The 20,169-nt window shown below is 40.1% G+C and overlaps 1 protein-coding gene across 1 annotated transcript in view; it reads left to right on the top strand.

The window, feature by feature from the left end:
- SYNE2 (spectrin repeat containing nuclear envelope protein 2) overlaps positions 1–20,169 on the top strand; it is a 170,785-nt gene that overhangs the window by 38,846 nt on the left and 111,770 nt on the right. The window contains 23 exon segments of the mRNA XM_017738829.1: positions 893–1,018; positions 1,178–1,333; positions 1,987–2,198; positions 2,470–2,545; positions 3,157–3,275; positions 3,865–3,988; positions 4,784–4,941; positions 5,387–5,534; positions 6,694–7,295; positions 7,916–8,095; positions 9,051–9,201; positions 10,963–11,121; positions 11,822–11,983; positions 14,362–14,463; positions 15,731–15,931; positions 16,877–17,046; positions 17,715–17,723; positions 17,783–17,861; positions 18,631–18,833; positions 19,194–19,313; positions 19,418–19,706; positions 20,063–20,166; positions 20,168–20,169. The exon segment at positions 20,168–20,169 is cut by the window's right edge and continues 58 nt beyond it. Of these exon segments, the coding sequence (XP_017594318.1) occupies positions 893–1,018; positions 1,178–1,333; positions 1,987–2,198; positions 2,470–2,545; positions 3,157–3,275; positions 3,865–3,988; positions 4,784–4,941; positions 5,387–5,534; positions 6,694–7,295; positions 7,916–8,095; positions 9,051–9,201; positions 10,963–11,121; positions 11,822–11,983; positions 14,362–14,463; positions 15,731–15,931; positions 16,877–17,046; positions 17,715–17,723; positions 17,783–17,861; positions 18,631–18,833; positions 19,194–19,313; positions 19,418–19,706; positions 20,063–20,166; positions 20,168–20,169 (3,652 nt within the window).

Below are 20,169 nucleotides of genomic sequence, written 5' to 3'. Positions count from 1 at the left end.
AAGGTTTTTGTGGTCTCTGGAAGTCTGAAGTAAGAAAAATACCGTCCTTTTTTTTTTTTTTTTTGTTGGTAGCTATTAACGCTTTTCTCAGTTTTCTGATTTAGCACTGTAGTAACTTGGCAGACAACTTGAATGAAGGAACATAAATCTGTATGGCAGTTTATTCAGTGCCCCGTGCTAAAATTACTCCATCACTCCATCAGAACTCATCATTTTCAGAACTACAGCCTTTTTTTTTTTTCCTGATCAATAATTAAGCTTCCCATCAGGAGTCACATGCCTGAATTCTTGGGCAGGTTATTATAAGTACTGAGTCTCCTCTTTTTCCTGGAGGGTAGCTGGTAAATCCAGGTCCTGTCTCAAAATATGGATCTCTTAAAGGGGCATGGAAACTGGAAGTGCCCAAAAAGTCTGTGTTGCCTCGTCTGGCAGAGCTGGCAGAGAGAGAACTGGGTGACCACGTGCCAGGAGGGGCACAGAGCCTCATTCCAGGCCATCCTTGGAGGTTCCCATGGTGCTGATGGAGACCTTTCACCCAGCTGCTGACAGCCATGGGACACGGCCCCGGGTATTCCCTAGGGAAGAGGCAGAGTTCAGCGACCTTAATCTTTCATCTTTGGTATCAAATTTTTCACTAAAAGTTGTTAGAAGAGCAGCACCTGCTTTTCTCCATAAAGCATTCACTGATACTGCAGCCTTTTGCAGATAAGCAGGGATGGAGCATGCCCTTGTAGCCACCCACACAAGGGCCATGCAGCCTGTATGTGCAATGAATACATTGATTTATGCACAGGTTTACATGCTACTGATGTCATTTTTTTAGGTAAATAAGTTATATTCAGTTCTGTTTGGTTTTCATTATGATGTCTTTTTTTTTTTTTTTTCTTCTCAGGAAGCTTTTAGTGCTCTGGACAATAAAGTTCTTGACAAATTTTTGAAAGCAGCTGAACAGCTGAAAAATATCTCATCTGATCACGAGAAACTGGTGGTGGAAGATGATGTTCGTAGGAGATGGGAGGTGAGATAATGCAGGAATGAGAATCCACTGTCTGGTCTCATTAGGCCTGGCATCTTTGAAGACCATTTTTTTTTTTGTCACAGTATGTTCTGAGGTCTCTACTTGCTGTGTAATCCTGGCTCACCATCTCACAGGAACAATGTGTTTTGTATTTTGCAGGCAGTTCGTCAGGAAATTGTATCCTGTGTCCAGCTCATAGTAGAAAGGGAAAAAAAGAAATTCAATGCAACTTTAAAAAAAATCAATAAGCAGTTAGGCAAAGAGAAGAAACTCCTAAGTATGGATAAAACCAAAGGGCTCATCAAGGAGCATGAGGTACCTGACAGACTCCTTTTCTGCCTCTGTGAATGCTTTGCTGTCCTTCTTCCTCCTTTTTAGGCACATTGTGGAGCCTGTGCCTGTGGAACAGGGCCCTTGTGCTCTGTGTTATGTAAACACAGAACAAAGAGGCTGCCAAAGTTATTTCTTTACCCTTTTTTGACTGCAGATATTAGTGTTCTTGCAGACTCTTAGAATTAACCCCTTGTTAAGTAGATGGTATCCTTTTTCCATTTTTTCCCAGGTTTTTGGTATATCTTGATTTCACCCTAGAAAGTATAATAATTGATATTTTAAAAATATTCCACTTTACCTGTAGTCAGTAGGACATGTCCATCTGATGTCAGGGTGAAGAAGACTTGGGACCAAAATTAAAAATTGTAGTAACATAATGAATTTCAAAATCAAGCAAGAGTCAGTGTAGTCTTGTGAATATAGCTGGGGAACACGTTGCCAGAAATCCTCATTTACTTTTGGCTCAATTTGAGAAAGAACCAAGAGAAAATAAGTGTGTGTTTCTTGGTCTGACAGCTTAGACTTTTAAGAGCACTCATCCAAGAAGATAATGGAAGTATAAAAAGAAAATATGAGAAGAATTGCATATCCTCATGACTTAACATGAGTTTATTATCTTGTTTTTCTTTGTTTAGGCCTTTTTTTCCCACAAAGGCAGCATGAAGGAACTTAACAAGTCTTTGGAAGACCTTAAAACATTGGGAAGACTATCAGAAGAAACTGTCCTAGGGACTCAGGCACTCACTGCAGACTGTGAAAAAAAGCTAGAAAAGGTTCAACAAATGGTGGCAGACACTTACACAGCACTGCTGGCTCGTGCTGGGAAAGGACAGTCCTCTCAGAAAGGGTGGGTGGCTGAGTCATGGCGTGTTGTGGCTTTATAGAAATCATTTTTACATGTAGATTTTGTGATACTCTAATGTATCTTGGTAGTACATAGCTATGTTTATTACTGTGAGCAGCTGTACATTTAAACACTTAGTATTAAGTTTCATAAACTAACAGGTACAAGATTTGATTACCCTTCCATCACAGCTGCACGGTTGAGCAAGGATTTAGCTGGGATCTTGAGCTAGGATTTCTTTTTTTCCTTTGTATTTGATATTTTGTTCTTGTAGGAACTCGATTATGGCTTCTGAGAATGGAGAAGAGTCTGGTTCTTCTCAGCAAATTGACAGCCTTATGGTACAGGAGGTAAGAAGTCCAGACCTATTGTTGGAAAACAGTGCTCTGATGTCAAAAGGAGGTCATTGCCAAAAGGAAAAAGTGTTTATTTCTCTTACATTTTTTATTGTGATAAGACTTTGGGCCTCTGGTCAGAAATCAAAATCCCATTGTGCTTGTGAACGTAGATTAAGTAAATATTAAAAACTAATATGCAAACAGCAGCACTGGGCATCCTGGGAAGATGTGATTCTCCATCCTTGAATTATGTTTTGCTAAAAAGTCATTTTCAGATGGGAGGGTCATGTGGGAAACTGTGTTTAAGTGCAAATCCCCCATAGAGTCCCAGTAATCTGAACAATTTTCAGAGGACAGAGAGAGCAAAACTAGTGAAGAGTTGGAGGCATTTGTCTGTATCTGTGGAAACAATGAATGAGCTGGCTGCAACTATTCAAAAATTTGCTCTTTGGGCTCATGATTGAGTTGAAACACATCTTGTATTCGTGAATGGCATCTCCCATCTCCTTTGGGACACATCAAGCAATTCCTTCCTTCAGGAGTTCGCAGATGTCTGTTAGGCTTTGCTGTGTTTTACACAGAACAATGTGGAGGTCACTGTCACACTTCTTATTTTTACTCAGACCTCAAGGCCTGCTGCAGATGCAGTTTTGGAACCAGATGTGAAACACCACAATGGAGAAAGCTGTGCAAACAAATTTGAGGAAGACAGTGATTTGGCTGTACCAACTTTGTTGGAGAGGTAATTTTTAAAGGAAAAAAATGCATGGTTGTTAAGATATGATGGACAAATTAATTCACAAGTTAGTTGAATGTACCAAACATAGGGTGCACTTTTGCTATGCAGAGCCCTGTTCTTTTTCTACTACAGTTTACGGAATATTGATCTGTAATTGGTAAGGAAATGCTACAGTAGCTAAATGCTTTGATCATTAGCATTTTGTAGCAAGAATATTTTTTAGCTGTAAATGTTTTACTTCTTTTCTTGGGCTAGAAAAGTCTGCATCTGCCTTACTAATAACTTGAAATATTGCAAAATTAAAAAAGTGTGTCAAGTTTTGTAGAGAACTGACATTTTTACATTCATAACACTGAATTTAGAGAATGCAGGCTGGCATTTAGACTTAAAAATTAGCCATATGAGCAATCTCTTTAATATGTTGCTCGTTTATGCATTTTTCATTCATTTTGAACTTAAATAAAATACGTATTTGCAATAGACTGTGCTTATTTTTTTATAGTACTCTATTGGTCAGTGTGTTCCATACCCTGACATGTTCCATTTAATTAAAAGTAATATTCTCTCTGAAAGTGTTTGCATCTTTCCTTAGCTTTAACAAACAAAGAAGTAACCTGGAGGAACTTCTACAGCTTAGCAGAGATAAAGTAGCATCTGGCTTTACTGATGAAATAAAAGGCACTTTGTGCCTTCAGAATAAGCTGCTTGAACTCCAGGCAAGTATTTGTCTTTTAAAAATATACCTGGTGCCTAAATTGTTGTTTTCTCATGGAGAGCACTCACTTCTCTGTTACATGTATTGCCAAGGGAAAAGCAGCATCCTTGTAACCAGGTTTATTAGAAGAAGGGAAATCAAAGATTTAGGATTCAGCAGAACTGCATTCCTCCTTAGCAGTGGAGTTTTGCAGGTGTTGCTGAGAGAAGAAACTGGTGGCTCTGGGTTTGTTATCTGCTGGCTGAAATAGGTGTAATGGGAGGGCTGCAGGAACTGTCAGAGTTGAACTATCAAGTGGTGTTTGTGCAGAATGGAACTGTTCCAGGACTTACAACTTGGTTAGGTTTGTGGGATCCTTAAAGCGACAGCAAAAGGCACAGAGTTGATGTTGAAAAATTGATTATTGCAATTTTTCAAGGCCTTGCTTGAAAGGACTACAAAGCCTTATTGAGTATCTCAGAACTTGGTTCAGTTCTACATTTGTTTTTCTTTTGAACATAGCTAGGTGGAGATATTTTCATTCTTGTTGTAAAAATGGCTGACCCATATTTATTGAACCTTTTAAAAAATGTAGCCGAGGCATATATCTGACATGGAAATTGTCATCATGAAAAGTTGCTAGAGGTTTGCATGCAGCTAAAAATGGAGTCTTAAAGGGGAGAAAAGGCAGTGAATACTCTTACTTTCAAGTGATGTTTTCACAGTTTTTGTAGAGACTCTTGTGACTGTATTTTTATAAACTCTCCGCTGAGAAATACAGGATCATATTAATGCATTAGTACTGCTTATCTTCTAGGTAACAGACAGTGAAATCAGTTCTGGTTGGACACAACTGGAAAATATCTCGTCTACCTTAGAAAATCTGGTGGCTGAAGTGCAGCAGGCTGCTATCTCTGAGGCAAGAAACAAGCTACAAGGAGAGTGGAAAGAACTTCAGGATATTATAAGTACCAGGTATAAAATAACACTTTATGATATTAGCTAAGGAATTGTAAGTAATTATGTGTGTTGTGAAGGGAATAGTGTGTGTTGCAGAAAATACCTGCACGCTTTTAACCTCTTCTTCATTGCATAAAATTAAGCTGTTCTTAATTTTCCTTCATTCATATATGCATGGCAGATAGTGTGAGTCTCCCCAAGAAGAGCAGAGCCAGATCTTTGTAACATAACTGTGCAGTAGTCCCGTGTATTGCTGTTATTTCCTTTCATCTTTTGGTTAAATTCATGGTGATTCACACTGCTTTTCTCATTAATCAAAGAAAAACTCATTTGGCCTCAGGAGGGTGAGGATTAGATCTGTTAGGCAGTTGCATTATTTTTGTGGCTTTTTGTGCTTAAAAATATTGAGTGTCTTTTCTTGCTTGCTTTCCCAGTTCATGTTTTGTTACTTTTCTTGCAGAATGAACTCTTTGAGGACTGCTTTGGAAATTGTTTTGCCAATAGAAAATGAATCCATCCTTCTCTGTGAATTGGATCAGCGGCTGAAGAAAAAGGACATCCAGCAGTTTAATCTGATGAACAGTGACCTTGCTTATAGGGAACTGAAGGTAAGGGAAGATGCTGAGACCACACCTAGCAAAAACTTAGGATAGGTTTTACTGTCTAGGAAGTAGGGAACTTCATGGGATTTTCACTCAGGAGGTTGGGACTGCTTACAAGACCTCCCAAACCTTCTAAAATCTGTAACAGCATTTTAGTCCCTGTGTTTTAAACATCATGGTCCTGTAGAGCCAGCCAGGGGCCCTCAGTAGGTTCTACTTTAAAAACCATTGTTAACATTTCATTGGGGAATGCTCTGTTTGGTGCAGATTTGTGGTGTTCACTCCTGGCCTTACATCACTTTGTGGAGTCCTACACATAATGTTCTGTTAATTCATGAGCTTGTCCAAGGTGCCTGTGTCACATCTGCTGGAGTACCTGAGCACAGCTCAGGATGGGTTTGGAAGCTCTGTGTGGGTGCAGTAATTATTAGTTCACCTGCTATCAGTATCTGGTGCCCACACCCTGGTCCACTAGGCAGGGTGAATATTGTTTTATTCTGGGCTTGCCCTCTGGGCTGAGCACACTGACAGCTACACAGAACTGAAAGTTTGCATTTGTCTGCCCTTGGCTCTCCAGTGAAGTAGGGTTTAGGTCTCTCAGGCTGTAGAGCAGAGAGCATGTGTACTCTGTCTTACCAGTTTTGGCTGCAAGGACCCAGAATTTTTGCCCAGCTCTCTGCACAGCTGGGCTTTCACAACCATAACACGCTGCTCTTTGAGGGCTGTAACCAGAGAGCCTGCAGGCTGCACCAGGAGATTTTTAAATGCATGGAAGTCTGCTCCAAAACTATAGCATAAAGAACTGAAAAGATGGCAGAGTAATAAATATCTCTGGGCCTGCCTGTGCTCTGACTGATGTCCTGCTGTGAGAGCCTGCTGCTTTCAGTCCCAGGAAATCATCTTTCTCTCCTTCGTGGCTGATTGCTGGAAGGAGTCTTGAGCTTTTTCTGTAGTGCTGATCAAATTCCCTGTGTGTGGAATAACATTTTATTTGAAGATTTTGTTCTTTTTCCTTCCCTTCACTGACATCCAGAATAGGTTTTCTGTCTTAACCACCCTGTTTAGTATCCTTTTTTACTGGTAGTATAATTTGTTTTTCAGCTTGAATGCAGGATATATGTTTTCTTTCACTCGCTAACACGGTTGGTCATTTTCTCAATTTCAGGAGCTGCAGAGATCCATATTAAATCAGATTGAAGTATGCAAACAATTGGAACACCTAGATAGTTCAGCAAGGGATGAATTTAATCCAATAGACCTGCAAGCTGCAAGCAAAATTATGATTTACTATCAAAACCAGCTTGAAGAAATGAGCCATAAAATGCAGATCCGTGAGACAGTCCTTAAAGATCTGGAAGCTTTTATGGCCTCACTGAGGAAGATCCAGTCTTCCATCAAATGTCTCCCAGATCCCCCAGATCAACCTGAAATACAGGGAAAAGCTTTGAGGGAGGCTGCACAAGAAGTTTCTCGTATGGCAGAAGAGGCTAAATTTTTGGACGAACGCCTGAAGACTGTTGATATCTGTTTGGAAGATGCTGAATGTGGGAGAAAGACTTGCTGTGAAAACCTTGTTCTGACTTTATCTGAAGAGCTAAATGCTGCTGTTCATGAACACCCAAGTGAGCAGGTGCTTACAGAAGAAAAAGACTTATACAGGACTTTCTCCAGAAAAAACAGTGAACTCCTTAAAAACATTCAAGATCTACGTGACAGAATTAACAAAGTAGGCTTGAAGGACCCAACAATTCCAGCTATTCAAAAAAGGTGAACTCTTTTTAAAAGCTCTTTTAGTTGCATAATTTCAGTGGAGTCAGCCTGTGACCCCTCTGCAGGAGAGCATTTAAATTTGAAGTATCTGTGGAACACTGACAGAAGCTGTGAATTTTTTATTTGTTCCATCACAGCCTGAAAAAAGAAGCCGTCTCCATTTTTTTAAACTCCTTTATATATGTGTGTTTGAAGCAGCATTGAAGAAGAAAAAGATAGGAGATTGGTGATTGTGATCTTAGTTTTCAGTAAGAAAACTGTCAAACAGGGAGATCAGGTGCATCAGTGCCCAGCAAGGGGACCCAATCTGAAACTGTGCAGCGTGAGGTGGATGGGCTTTACTTACCTTTTAACACAAATTAATTTCACTGTGTTCATACAGACCCAACAGCCCTTTAGGATTTGGATTACCTTCTCACAGTGCTGAGGTCAGCATAACTCATCTGAGGGCCTGTGTCAGATTACATGAATTGAAGATCAAATTAGACTTTTTATGATGTCATTTAATACAGTATGTGGAGCTCAGATGAATTTCTAGAGGACTTAATAATTACCTTGTGAACCAAATCAAAGGCTTACTTTAATATAAGGCTGTATTTCATTTTTTTCTAATAAAGGATAAAATCATTAACAGAATTGGAAAAGGAATTGGATCGTGCTGCTGCTGAAATGAAACCTATGCAGGAAATTGCTAATAAGCTCCCACAGATTGACGAGGAGAAAGCAGAGGAAGCAAATGAGCAGTGCAGAGTTACAGAGAGGTTATGGGAGGATACAAAGCTCTTGCTTGCTGAATGGTAAGGAGGAAAAACTGCATTTTAAAGTAGTATTGTACAAGTAAGAAGTTTGCTTGTGAAATCCAACAGAAAAAAGCTCTAGACCATACCTTAAGGTAAAGTAAACACTGCTACAGTGGCAGTGTTACCATTGTGATGACATAAACTGTCAATAAGCCCAGAATTGCACATGGAAATTTGCAGCCAAAGCTCATGAATTTTGCATATTTTTAAAACGTCACAGTCCCATCATTTAGCAGGTATGCAGCGATGTGTTGGACTTAATTGGTATCCAGAAGAAAAACCTGGCTGCTGCTGGGAATGGTGTGTCTTCTGTATTTGCTTTGAATTTCATCCCAGCACAATGAAAAAGAAAAGACAAGCTGAAAGAAACAGAAAAGGATGTGGGAAAACAGTCTCTTCTGCAGCAAAATAAAAGGAGCTTGGTTTTTCTGTGAGAGTGGGGACTGGGAAAGGCCATGGTTGATCACCCAGGGCATCTGTGCTTCACGTATGGTTTTTGAAGATGCCCAGAGGCTTTGCATGGGCTGGCACAGTTCTGGTTAATTCTCATGGCTTGCACAAGTGGGATTAACCTGTTCTCATACCCCACTGAAGGATGGGCTGATGTCCACCATCCAGGCTGTTGTGGGATCTGCTGCACGTGATGTTTCAGTTTACTGGTGACTGAGCTCACCTTTCTGGTGGAGAGGATCAACACAACTGCTTATCACAGTTAAATGTGGATCAGAGGCATATGGTGGTCAAGGGCATTTCTGATTCCAAAAACTGTCTGGATACAGGTATTGCACCTTATTGCAGGATTTAAGACTGGTACAGTTCATCACTCCTTTTCTCTCATCCAGACGTAGTTGTCACATTCCCCACGTGTGTGAATATTGGAGAAGAAAGCAGACAGGAGGTTGAGGCTGCAGGTTTATGCTTGGGCCATAAATAATGCATCTCTTTTTAATAGCCAGGAGCAGTGTGCGAGGGTTTTGGAGCTCCTGAAGCAGTATCAAAGCTGCAAAACGAGTCTGACCAGCATCATCCAGAAACAGGAGATTGTGCTTTCCCAGCAAACTTCCTACATGGGGAAGGAGAATTTGAACAGACTAATAGCAAAGGTGAGTAACAAGAACTCAGTGGAAAGGAAAGAAAAGCCTTTCCTGGGAACATTCAGATGCAGAGTTGCCCTTGTACCCTCAACCTTCAGGGCAGATGTGAAGGCCTTGCTTTCACTTTGGCTTGCAAAATACGTTTAGGGACTCCATATTCTTGTTTTATGAAGATTTAAGTCTATTTTTTCTTAGTGAATCAAGGTCTCATAAAGGAGAGGGCTTAAAGCAACAAAACCAAACCCCATGTAAGAACTAGGATCTAGTATGAAGATGAGATTAAGTCCTGTCCTTTTGCTCCAAGCTGTCTTTGACAGCAGTTAAACATTTGCAGTAGCTTTTACATTACTTCATGAACTACTCATACTGAATGAGCAGGTACTGCTAGACACCCCTTCATTTAATTTAAAGTTTTCCAGCTTTTCACACAAAAATGTGACAGCCAGCTTCTTGGCTGAATGAATACAGCTGCTGGACATAGTTGTCTGTGGTAACAGATTAGTGAACAGCAGCATGTCCATCGTGACCATTTTACCGTACAGGTTTCACATGTCCTGGGTTATATAACTGGTTGTTCAGATCCTATTTTTAGGCTTTCTGATGAGGCATCACCCATACCATCTGGGAGTGTTTGCTCTCAGGCAGTGCCTGGGATGGTTAAATTTAAGAAGGAATGTGTGGTGTCTTCCCTCAGGCAATGGGATGGTGTCTCCTTGTGCCATTCCCCTTTAGCTGAGGCAGAGTCTCTTCTTGGTCCCTCGAGACTTGGGGCACCTTGTATCACCCAGGCTCCTGCTGCAGGGGGAGCATTGCCTGACTATCCCAGCCCCTGCTTCTATGGAGACCCCTCTCTGGGAACAACCCTCCCTCCTCACCCTGAGCTGTGCAATTTCTACTCCCAGAGCTGTGGTCTGGAATTGCTGTGGCACAGTACAGGCATGTCCTTGGGTGCTGATGATTTGTTATATAGAGTTATATAAAATAACAGCAGAGAAAGTCCTTTGCTTTGTTTTGGTTTGTGAGAGCTGCTTTGCCATCCCTCCCCCGGCGGTGTCAGTATGGGAAGATGTAATTTCCCAGGATGTCTGTGGGAAATAAGGAGAGCTGTTAACATCAAAGTGCCTAGCACTAGAGGTCAGTGTTTCTTTTCCAGGAAGCTTCCATGTTGTTTGTAAACACTGACATTCCAATTGAGCACAAAGAAGCAGCTTGGTGTTTAAATAGAAAGCAGGAGGAAGAGATGTTTCAAGTTTCTGGCAGTGCCATATTTGACAGTGTCTGTGTTTAAGTAGAATTTAAGCTTTTTTTTTTTTTTTTTTTTTTGTGTAAAAAGTTCAAAACCTAGGGATCAAATGCAGGTTATATTTGTAATAGTATCTCAGATGATAATCACACTGTGCATTGTTTATCTCTGTAACCAAGGTTTATCTCTCTAACTAAGGTACGGTCCCCTTGGATCTGGCACTTAGGACTTTAAAAGCAAACTGTGGCTTTGGCTCTCTTAGAAATAAATTATCCATATTCCCACTCAGCTGTTCTGCAGCCAATGACAGAATGATACAGATTTCTAACAGGGAAATATTCCTGTCAGCATGGCAGGGATGTAACAACACAGAATGCATTCCTAGTCTCATCATAAAATAGATTATTTTGTGTAATGCTGTTGTTTCTCTAACCAAAAAACCCCCAGCAAATCAGTTAAAAATATTCTGCTGAATAAACAATCATAAGCAAATATGCTCACAAAAATCCATGTGGTCTTTTTCACAGATTGAAGAGGCAAAAGAGGAATTTAATGATCACTCCGAAGATGTAGACAAAATAAATCAGATCTGCAAAAATCTGCAATTCCAGCTGAATAAAATGAGAAGCTTTGAGGAGCCTCCGTTCGAGAATGAAGCTAACATTATTGTGGACAGATGGCTGGATGTATGTAAAAAGTAAATTATCAGGGTGGTCTTATCTGTTATGCATTATAGTAATTGATTCTGACACGGGTGTGATATTTCGAATAAATTAAGTACAATATGGCAGAGATTCTTAAGAGATAAATCCAACTGTTTACCAGACAGAGCTTGCAGAGTATCTATGCATGTAACGTTTCTGATCTCTCAGGTAGTTGGTATCATCAGTGCTCCTTGGCAGTAAATAATTCTAGAAAATGCAGAAAGGCAATATTTGTGCTTTCTGCATGAATCTGTAAGCTTCTGTAACAACTTCTATGGATTTAGACTTTAGAGACAATCTGGAAAATTAGAGTGCTGGTGCTTTTGGTGAGAAATGTTCGCTGCTGTCGATCTAAGCAGTGCATCAATACTGAGATTAAATGGTATTTACTGGGAGTAGATAAACATTAATGAGCAAGGCTCCTTCCTAAACCTGCCTTAAAACTGGCAAGCTGCTGTTGTGATTGGTATGTTTGGTGACATGTGTGGCAGGGATTTAAATATCTTCTCCATGACCAGTTTACTGTGAAGACACGAGATTTTTTTTTTTTTCCCTTTGCCTTGCTTGTTTTTGTGGGTGGTTTCATCTTGCTCCTTTTTTATTGTGCTGCTTTTGCTTTTAGAATATAACTCAACATACTTTAAAACCCGTGTGTGCTTTCTGTCTATCAATCTAATGGTAGATCAGTGAGAAGACCGAAAACTACTGTGATAATTTGGGGAGAGCTCAGGCTTTGTGGGACAAACTCCTGAGTTTATCTGGCACAATCGACGCTTGGGCAAACGCAGAGCTCAAGAATGCAGAAGACCATTGCCTGACTGAGGAGGACCTCACTCAGTTGAAGGTAATTTGAATGGAAATTTTTTACCTTTCATTTATACCATAGTGATACAGACTTTGGGCTGTAAACATGCACGTTGCATAGAAATACCTGCAGAGGAAGTTGTAACATTTGCAGTTGTATCTGCATGGGCAGTTTCACTAAGGATGTTGCCTGTCTTTGGGGATACAGGTCTTGGAAACAAATGCACAGATAGTGTATATGTGTAGTAAATGATTTTCAGTCAATGCAACGCTGCAAATGCTGCTTTTGACTACAAAAGCCCCCTCATTCCTTTGTGTGTACAAACACATGGAGCAAAGAGAAGGCCTGTAGAGCTTGTAGCCTGGAGTACAGTGGTGCACAGAGAAGAAAGAAGAGAGTGTGTATAGGCTAATGATTCATTTTCTAGGTAGAAACGGCCTATCAGTTTATCAGAGGCCTATCAGATGCTGGAGCCTCTGGGACAGCTGGGCAATGCACAGCTCAAGAAGAGGTTGCAGAGGTGGTTTGTTTTCCCCCTGTCCCAGTATGTTCCTCACTGTAACTTTTTGCAGCCTCAGTGGAGAGTGGCTGCTGAACATCTCTAGGGGCTGCACAGGGGTAGAGAGCAGCAGAGCCTGGGATGCCTGTGCCCCGTTAGCACAGATTATAACATTAATTCTTGGTATCAGGGTGCAGCTGGGTGTAAAATCACATGCACTAGGTCTGTGCCATTGAAGAGCTTCACATACAGGGTAAATATTTTAATTTCTAACTTTAGGGCCACAATAGACCAGCTATGCCGCTTTGTTATGGTCATAACCAGTGTCTACTAAGCAAAAATAATTTCCTGCTTGAGTGTGATTGAGACAGAAATATATCCTGTATCCTCTTGTTGGAAAATTTGCAGGCAGGTTTTCCTCAGTGTTTACAAGCTACAAATGGCCTGGTTTTTATTATGCATGTTTGCAGCTTTCCTCCTACTGTTAGCACTGCTCGTTTGTTTTAATTTGCAGAGCAGTAAAAAGCCAAGGTGCTCTTTGTGTACAGATATTCACTAGGAAACAGTGGCATACCCACTGTGCAGCACTGGATATTTTGTCACATCATTGTTGTCTTTACCGTTGTATTGCCAGAATTTACGTGCAGTAGTTTAGGTCCCTGGAGGCTCCAGTGAAAATGCACCAGCTGGAAAATGCATCTTTAGGGCCATTTTGTTACCTGGAAAATGCTCAAGTCCAGCATGATGTGACCATGCCCTCAGTGTGACTCTGCTCCTCCTTAGGAAGGGCTGTGCTGGAGTGGCTACACTAAGGTTATTCTGCTGCTTCCTTGTGAGAGATAAGTCTCAGAAGAGGAGGGAGAAGAGGGCAAGGGACACAGAAACCATGTTCCCATGAGCTACTAAAAAAGCGGAATAGAAGGAGAGAAAACTGAATCCAGTACGTTGGAATTTCTGTAAAACGATCCCGAGTGCAGAGGGCACTGGGTTGATTTACTGCTGTATTACTCCTCTTCTTTTGTTGACCCTGAAACATCTCTACATTTATGTTAATTCCAAAAAGACCCCCAACTGTTGCAATGTGTATCATGTTACACAGGGTTGAAACCCTGGGTCCTTTGTGAGCAGAGCACTGGTGCATGTGTTTTCAAGGAGCCTGTCACAAAAGAACAGAGCAGTGAATTAGCGGACTGTGTATTTAAGGATAATTGTAGTATAAATAATGTGAGAGAAGTTCTGCTTTCCCCTGTAGCCTGTATGCAAATACAGACTCTTTTAAGGGCTGCAGCACATGAATGGGTTTTGGTAATTGCTTGTACAGAGACTACAAAAGGAATGCTTTGTCCTCAGGGAGCCTGGAATATCGATTTGAGAATATGAGACAATGTGATTATCCTGTTCATAAGTTGAAGCTGGCATTTTACCTTCACATTACTTGTTCCAATGTACATTCAAATGAGTGGAGGTCTTTCCATATGCAAAGGATTTACATTTAAAAAGTGCTTACAATGTGTGTTGTATTTTATCACATCCATACCAAAGCACGTGCCACCAGGATGCCAATTCTTGACTTCAAATCTGTGACATCTGAGAATATCCCTTTTAATAGGAGCAGCAAGACATAAATGCAAAATTAAAATTACCTTCCTGAAAATTTACTTGAAGCAAAATAATTAAGATTCTTAAATATATGCTGGATTTACATTATCAGCTGCTTTTCCTGAGAAACATAGTGTTTCTGACTTGAATACATAAAATGCCAGAATTGCTAAAATGAAAATCAGGAAATGAACAAATTGTGACACCTCTATATGCCAAAAGGCATAATCAGAATATTTTAATATAATTTTCTAACAGAAACATGGAGATTTAATCTGGGGGGAAGCAGAGTTACTGATGCGGTTTTTTCTGCCTTTAGGCATGCTTACGAGTCCAAGAGCAGAAACTCCAAAAATTCGACAACACGGTGGCTGAGATAGAAGAACTTCTGAATAGTAATGAACCTCCACTGGAGCTACAGGTACAAAGAAGCTTTTACAGCTGCTACACCAGTACTCCTTACTGTAGGCCTGCTTCTAGTATTGCTTTGCCACAATCAGTTACTGGTTTTACTTAAATCTACTCAAGGAGAGTTGGAGGCATTTTGTTGCCAGTGGGCAGTGGCATTTCATTTGTTGTATCTCTAAGGCTGTTAGAACCAAACCTGTCATTTTAAACACAAAGGTCTTTCTCACTTCTGTGCTTTTTTAGGCACTTGGGCCTGCTCAGAGAGGTTGGTATCAGTGATATCTGGTGTTAGCTGCTGGCCAACAACAGGGCACAATGAACCTCATCACATCTTTGGGGATCCCAGGAACTCAGCTTTGCTGAGTGTGTGTTTTAAACTCTACCTTTGCCTTGACATAGCTTAATGCAGCTTGGTAATGTGCAGTTTCTTGCATAGAGTGATGTTTACTGTGATGTTTTCCTTTGGGCTATCACAAGGAAATCTTCATCTTTCTGTGTTAGCTTCACACAGCAAAGAATAAATTCTTGTTTAGGACCGTGTTAGCCTACCTTGCTCCTGTAGCAGTTCCCTGATCACCTGCTCGCTGTGTCTCTCAGATGCACCTTGAGCTTGACCCCGTTTGGCTATTTCTGTGTTTATCCTCAGCAGGCAGTGAACTCAGAGGAGTTTCACTGGGTAAAGTGATCTAAGGAGCTTAGGGAAGGACTCAGCAACCTTGTTCTGTGCACGCTGTGCTCCTCGGGAGCACCAGGTGCCCTGAGTCCCTAGGGTGGTGTCCCACCATGTGATCCCACTGAGCTGCTGCCTCATGCAAGTCAGGAACGACATTCAGGACCTGTTGATCCTTAGTGAATAGTCTCGAGCCAGAGCTCCCCACCTCTCTGCTGGCGTTATTTTGGGTCACTGTGAGGAATTTTCCCCAGTGGAATCACTGCAGGGAGGTGTGTTACAAAGAGAGCTGTCACCCTCTTTTTCATGGCAGCTGAAGCTCAAGTAAGGCTTTTATCCAGCTCAGAGTAGGCACTGAAGAGATGGATAAATCAATTCGTTAATAAAACAGCACCAGTAAAAATGCTAATAAAGATGAAGTGAGATCAGTCTTCCTCAGAAAAGCAGGACTTAAGTACTGGAGTGGGAGGGAAACAAATCGAAACAAACTGTAATTGAAACATCTGGACTTCAGATCACTTAATTTCTTTTTATGTCTCTCATGGATTTTTGTAGTATTCTAGGAAATCAATCCAGTTATAATTGACGTATGTTTATTTCCAATTTTAAGGTCATCAGATCATCTGTTGTGCAAAAAATGGAGCTAATAAAAGAGCTCTTGTCAGTGAAGCGAGGGACCAGTGAACTCACCGTGAATGCAGCAGAACTGAAAGGAGACCTTGATCTGGCCAAGACACAGATTGGAATGACTGAATCACTTCTCAAAGCTTTATCTCCTTCAGACACCTTAGAGATCTTTACTAAACTAGAGGTAGCATGCCACAAATAGCGTGTATTTTATAAACTTGTGTACAATTTCTCTCTTGGGCAAGTGTTCATAAGTGTTCATCCTGTGTAAATTGTAAACTGCTGGAATAACTCAAGTGAAGAGCCTGGCTTGAATATTTCCTTAAGTTGCCAGAAACATGGAAGAAAAGCCTCTTTTTACTGGAATTGTCAGATATATTTAGTTAACCCTTGCAGCTGTTGGAAATGGTTAATCCTAGGCACAACAGCAATATTGTCACCCAGGATATGTTCAAGCAGTGGTGGGTGTTTGGGCTGTATAGTTTCTGAGACTGGGTAATATACAGAGAATGCCTTTGTGCCACCTGAGCCTGACTGCAAGGGGAGCTCCCAGTAGACAATTTCAGCCAAATACTTGCTGAAACTCGAGCTTGGAGGCTTAGGCTGGCAAGATTTAAACCTCCTGTGGGGCAGTGAGTGGATTATGTACATTGTGGGTGTGAAACCACTAGTGTTTGGGGCAGCGAAGTTACAGCCATTGGAGGAAAGATGGAGCTTTTAATTAATTCTCCAGCTCCCTCTAAGTTACCTTTCAGCCCATGGGGTCTTGATTCACAGAATAAGGAATTTAGGGGGTGAAATAATGCCTGTGGCAGCTAAGGCATTTTAGCTTGTAAGTATTATATGCTCTGGAACATACAATGGCACTGTTCACATATCTGTTCTCTGGTTATGTATGCTTACAGGTGTATACACACTGCTCAAGGAGAGTTTAGTGCTTACACCTACCTACTGATTGCCTTGTTAATGCCAACATAACTTAAATTATTTTGACACATAGGCAGGGCTAAACCCTTTTGCAAAACTCTAGGTTGTACTAAAGCAGCTCTGTACAGTGAACTTCTGCTTCCTCTTCAAAATTTTCTTTTCAAAACATTTTAAAAATGTCCCTGTTTTTTTTAAACCTTAGGAGATACACCAGAAAATTCTGCAACAAGAACACCTTGTGGCATTACTCCAGGAAGAGACGGATTGTCCTGATGTGGATGAATTAAATAAGCAGCTCAAATGTGTCACTGATTTATTTAATAACAAGAAACATGTGCTTCAAGATCACTTTATTGGTGTTTTGAATCGTAAGTGAACACATTTCGTAATTATTTACCTTTACAGGTTTGCACTGACCACCACAATGACTTAAAGGTTGTGCAATGAATTGGTTAGGTATCTGGAACTGCTTTGGTATCCCAAACTGCCTCAGGGTTCTGAACAAGATAAAAATTTGGAGAGAAATGGCTTTTGATCCCAACAAACCACTCAGTCTGAATGAAAGTATTTTGTTTCTTATTTTTGTGTTTAAAAAAATAGATAAAAGAAGTGTAAAGCATAATTCAGGAAGAAATTTCAGAGTATTTAATTTAAAAATACTTTAATTTAGAAATCCAATGTTTTAATTTTTTCCAATTATTTTTTTATTTAAAGTTAGTTATTAGAATAACTAATGTTATTACTCTTGACTTTAAGCAAGACACAGGATTGTGCAGGTTGGAAATTCAGCCCAGAGGTAGTCTCATGTCTCCAAACGTTTTTTAAATAGTATTAATGTGTGTGAAAATGAGGAAAGTTTCCACTAGGCTATTCAGGTCTTGTTTGCCCAAACTGCTGTGTATAACAGACTGTTCCTAGAGAACGGTTGTGTTGATTGTCAACTAATGTTGGGTAAAAAAAAAAAAATAAGAGCTGCAGCATTTTCAGTTACATGTGCTGTAGTAAAAAGCAACCTTTGACAATAGCACTGATAAATATAGTTGCAAATTGTCTGAAGTCTTCATGTTAAATAGGATTTTCTTCTACAGAATGCAATTAATGAAAAAAGTTGGAATGTACTTTTTTTTTTCAGGTCACTGCCCTCAGAAACAAAACCCATACTGGAGGAAAGACTGCAGAGGCTAAAGGTAAAGTATTAAAATACTGTAATTTTTAAAGCTGATAGTTCTTGAAGTGTTGCTCTTTTTACCCACGAGACTGTTCTTGGGACTGAATTCAACTGCAGTGGTTTTATAACTTGAGGCTGAAAGAACATCTCATATAACTTAAAGCATTAGGAAAATAAGGACAATGAAAATAAAACTTAATTGAAATGAAGTGTCAGTGTTCAGGTTCAGACAACTTGGGCAAGTGAGAGAGAGGACAGTAGTTAATGAAAGTCAGTGGACCTTGACCAGGTACTTCAGTGTGCAAGGCTGCAGAAAGTCAAATATGTAGAGAGTAGCATGAAATTCTGACCTCCAATGGACTCAAATGTGAAAAATTTGCATTTGATTTGTTGTAGCCAGATTTTCTCTCCAAGTCAGACAGAATGAACAGAAAACAGATGGAAAAGCCACATCTGCAAGAAGCAATCACAGTTAAGCAGCAGCAGGAGATAGTGATGTCAGTGCTAGATTTGGATGCTGCTTGCCTGTTTCTGTGTGTACCAGTACTGCAGAGAAAAAAACAAGTCATCAACTCCACTTTCTCCTTATTCTACAAAGAGCAACTTTTCCATTTACATGTGGAATAATCAGCAAACTGTGAATTAACATATATTCCTTTTCAGGAACTGGAATTGCTGGAAAAAAATACCTGTGGAGATAACAGGAGCTGAAAAGCTCTTGTAACATAAATGTCTATTACACTACAGCAAATTTGACAAATGCATCTTGTGTTTGTGCTCCTTTTCAGCACTTCCTAACATCTGAAGGCAGAGATAGAGACATCCAAGAGGTTAAAGCTTTACTGAATAAAGTGAAGCCTTACTTGCCCAAAGCAAGCATTAACCACCTCAACAGTCGTGTGAGAGATCAAGAGGCAGAGCTCCAAAGACTGATCTCCAAATGTCAGAAACGGGAAAAGGAACTTGGTGCCTCTCTCCAGCAGCTCAGTAGGTAGGGAACTAATCTTGTGTCTGACATTTTAATCACAAGTGGTATAAAATGATTCATTATTAAACAGCCACAGGGAATGGCAAACCGCCCTTCTTTTTATAAAAGATGGTATTTTGAGGAAATGTTTTGTTGTATCTTTCATGTGGGTGGTTTTTTTCAATTTCGTAGCAGACCTGTGTGGAAACTATGGACAATTTCAGTGACATGAATGAAGATAGTTGAAATTAAGCTTAGGTTTAAAATTTTTCTTGATTGGTCACAGCATTTATGTTACTTTTTCAGCAAAACACTGGTGCCAGCAGGTTTTAGCCATGTAATGCCTCTTATTTTGACCTGAGTCTGTATTTTTACCTCCTTTAGCCTTGAAGAAAGCAGCATGGCCTTGGAAGAATGGCTCTCTACTCAGGAGGAACAAGTAAAAGAGATCAATAAAGATGCTACAGAACTTGAAAATGTCTATAAAACACTATTAATGCAGAGGTATTGGGTTTTTTGGTCTCTACCTAAGAACTGTCTTTTAAACGAGGTTGTTCCATGTTGTTACGACAAATAGATGTTGATTAATTTTTTTTTTTATTTTTCAGGAAACCATTTGATTCCCTGGCTCAGCTAGTAAATTCCTTGAGGGAGGCTGGGCTGACAGAATATGAAACCCTTTCAGAAGCCAGTAATCTTATTAGTAGGTACCACGCACTGATAACACGTGTAAGTGAAATGACAGGGAATACTGAGAGACTTCCAGTGGAAGGATCGAATTTTGAAGACCTTGCCCAGGATGTTTCTTGCTGGATCAAAAAGTTTGAGGAGGCTCTTAATAAAATGAGTTCCCAAGAAAGTGAGTTGCCATCAGACGAACGGATTAATCAGATAAAGGTATTGTGTTAAATATATTCCTTTTTCACCTTCCACCTCAAGCTAATGCTTGATGAGTCAGAACCTCCTGAAAGATAGCTGCTCATGGTCTTTAGTTTTGTCATTTGAGCTTTTATTTTTGTCAGCACAATACGGGTCTTCTTTGCAGAGTATAATTAATAAATCAGCTTAATTATCCCAGACTTTGAAAATTAGAGGATCTATCTGTTTACGTGTCAGTTATGTAATATATTGGAAGAAGACTTCTGTTGCCTTGAACAGCAGTGTGAAAAGTATGGAAAAAATAATGGTAATACCTTTTATTTTGTAACAAAAATAGTTGTAAATGCACTGCTTCTGATTCTTGTTTAAAACAGGAAATCACAACTCTCAGAGATGAAGGAGAGGCCAAAATACAGAGCATGGTAGCTCTAGGAGAAAGTATATTGAGAAATGAGAAAAATAAGAAACCAGAGGTTCAGCA

This window comes from Corvus brachyrhynchos, unplaced genomic scaffold (genome assembly GCF_000691975.1).
Source record: "Corvus brachyrhynchos isolate BGI_N302 unplaced genomic scaffold, ASM69197v1 scaffold245, whole genome shotgun sequence".
NCBI classification, from domain to species: domain Eukaryota; kingdom Metazoa; phylum Chordata; class Aves; order Passeriformes; family Corvidae; genus Corvus; species Corvus brachyrhynchos.
Note: the sequence above shows the minus strand (reverse complement) of the source record. Positions and strands in the feature narration are given on the sequence as shown.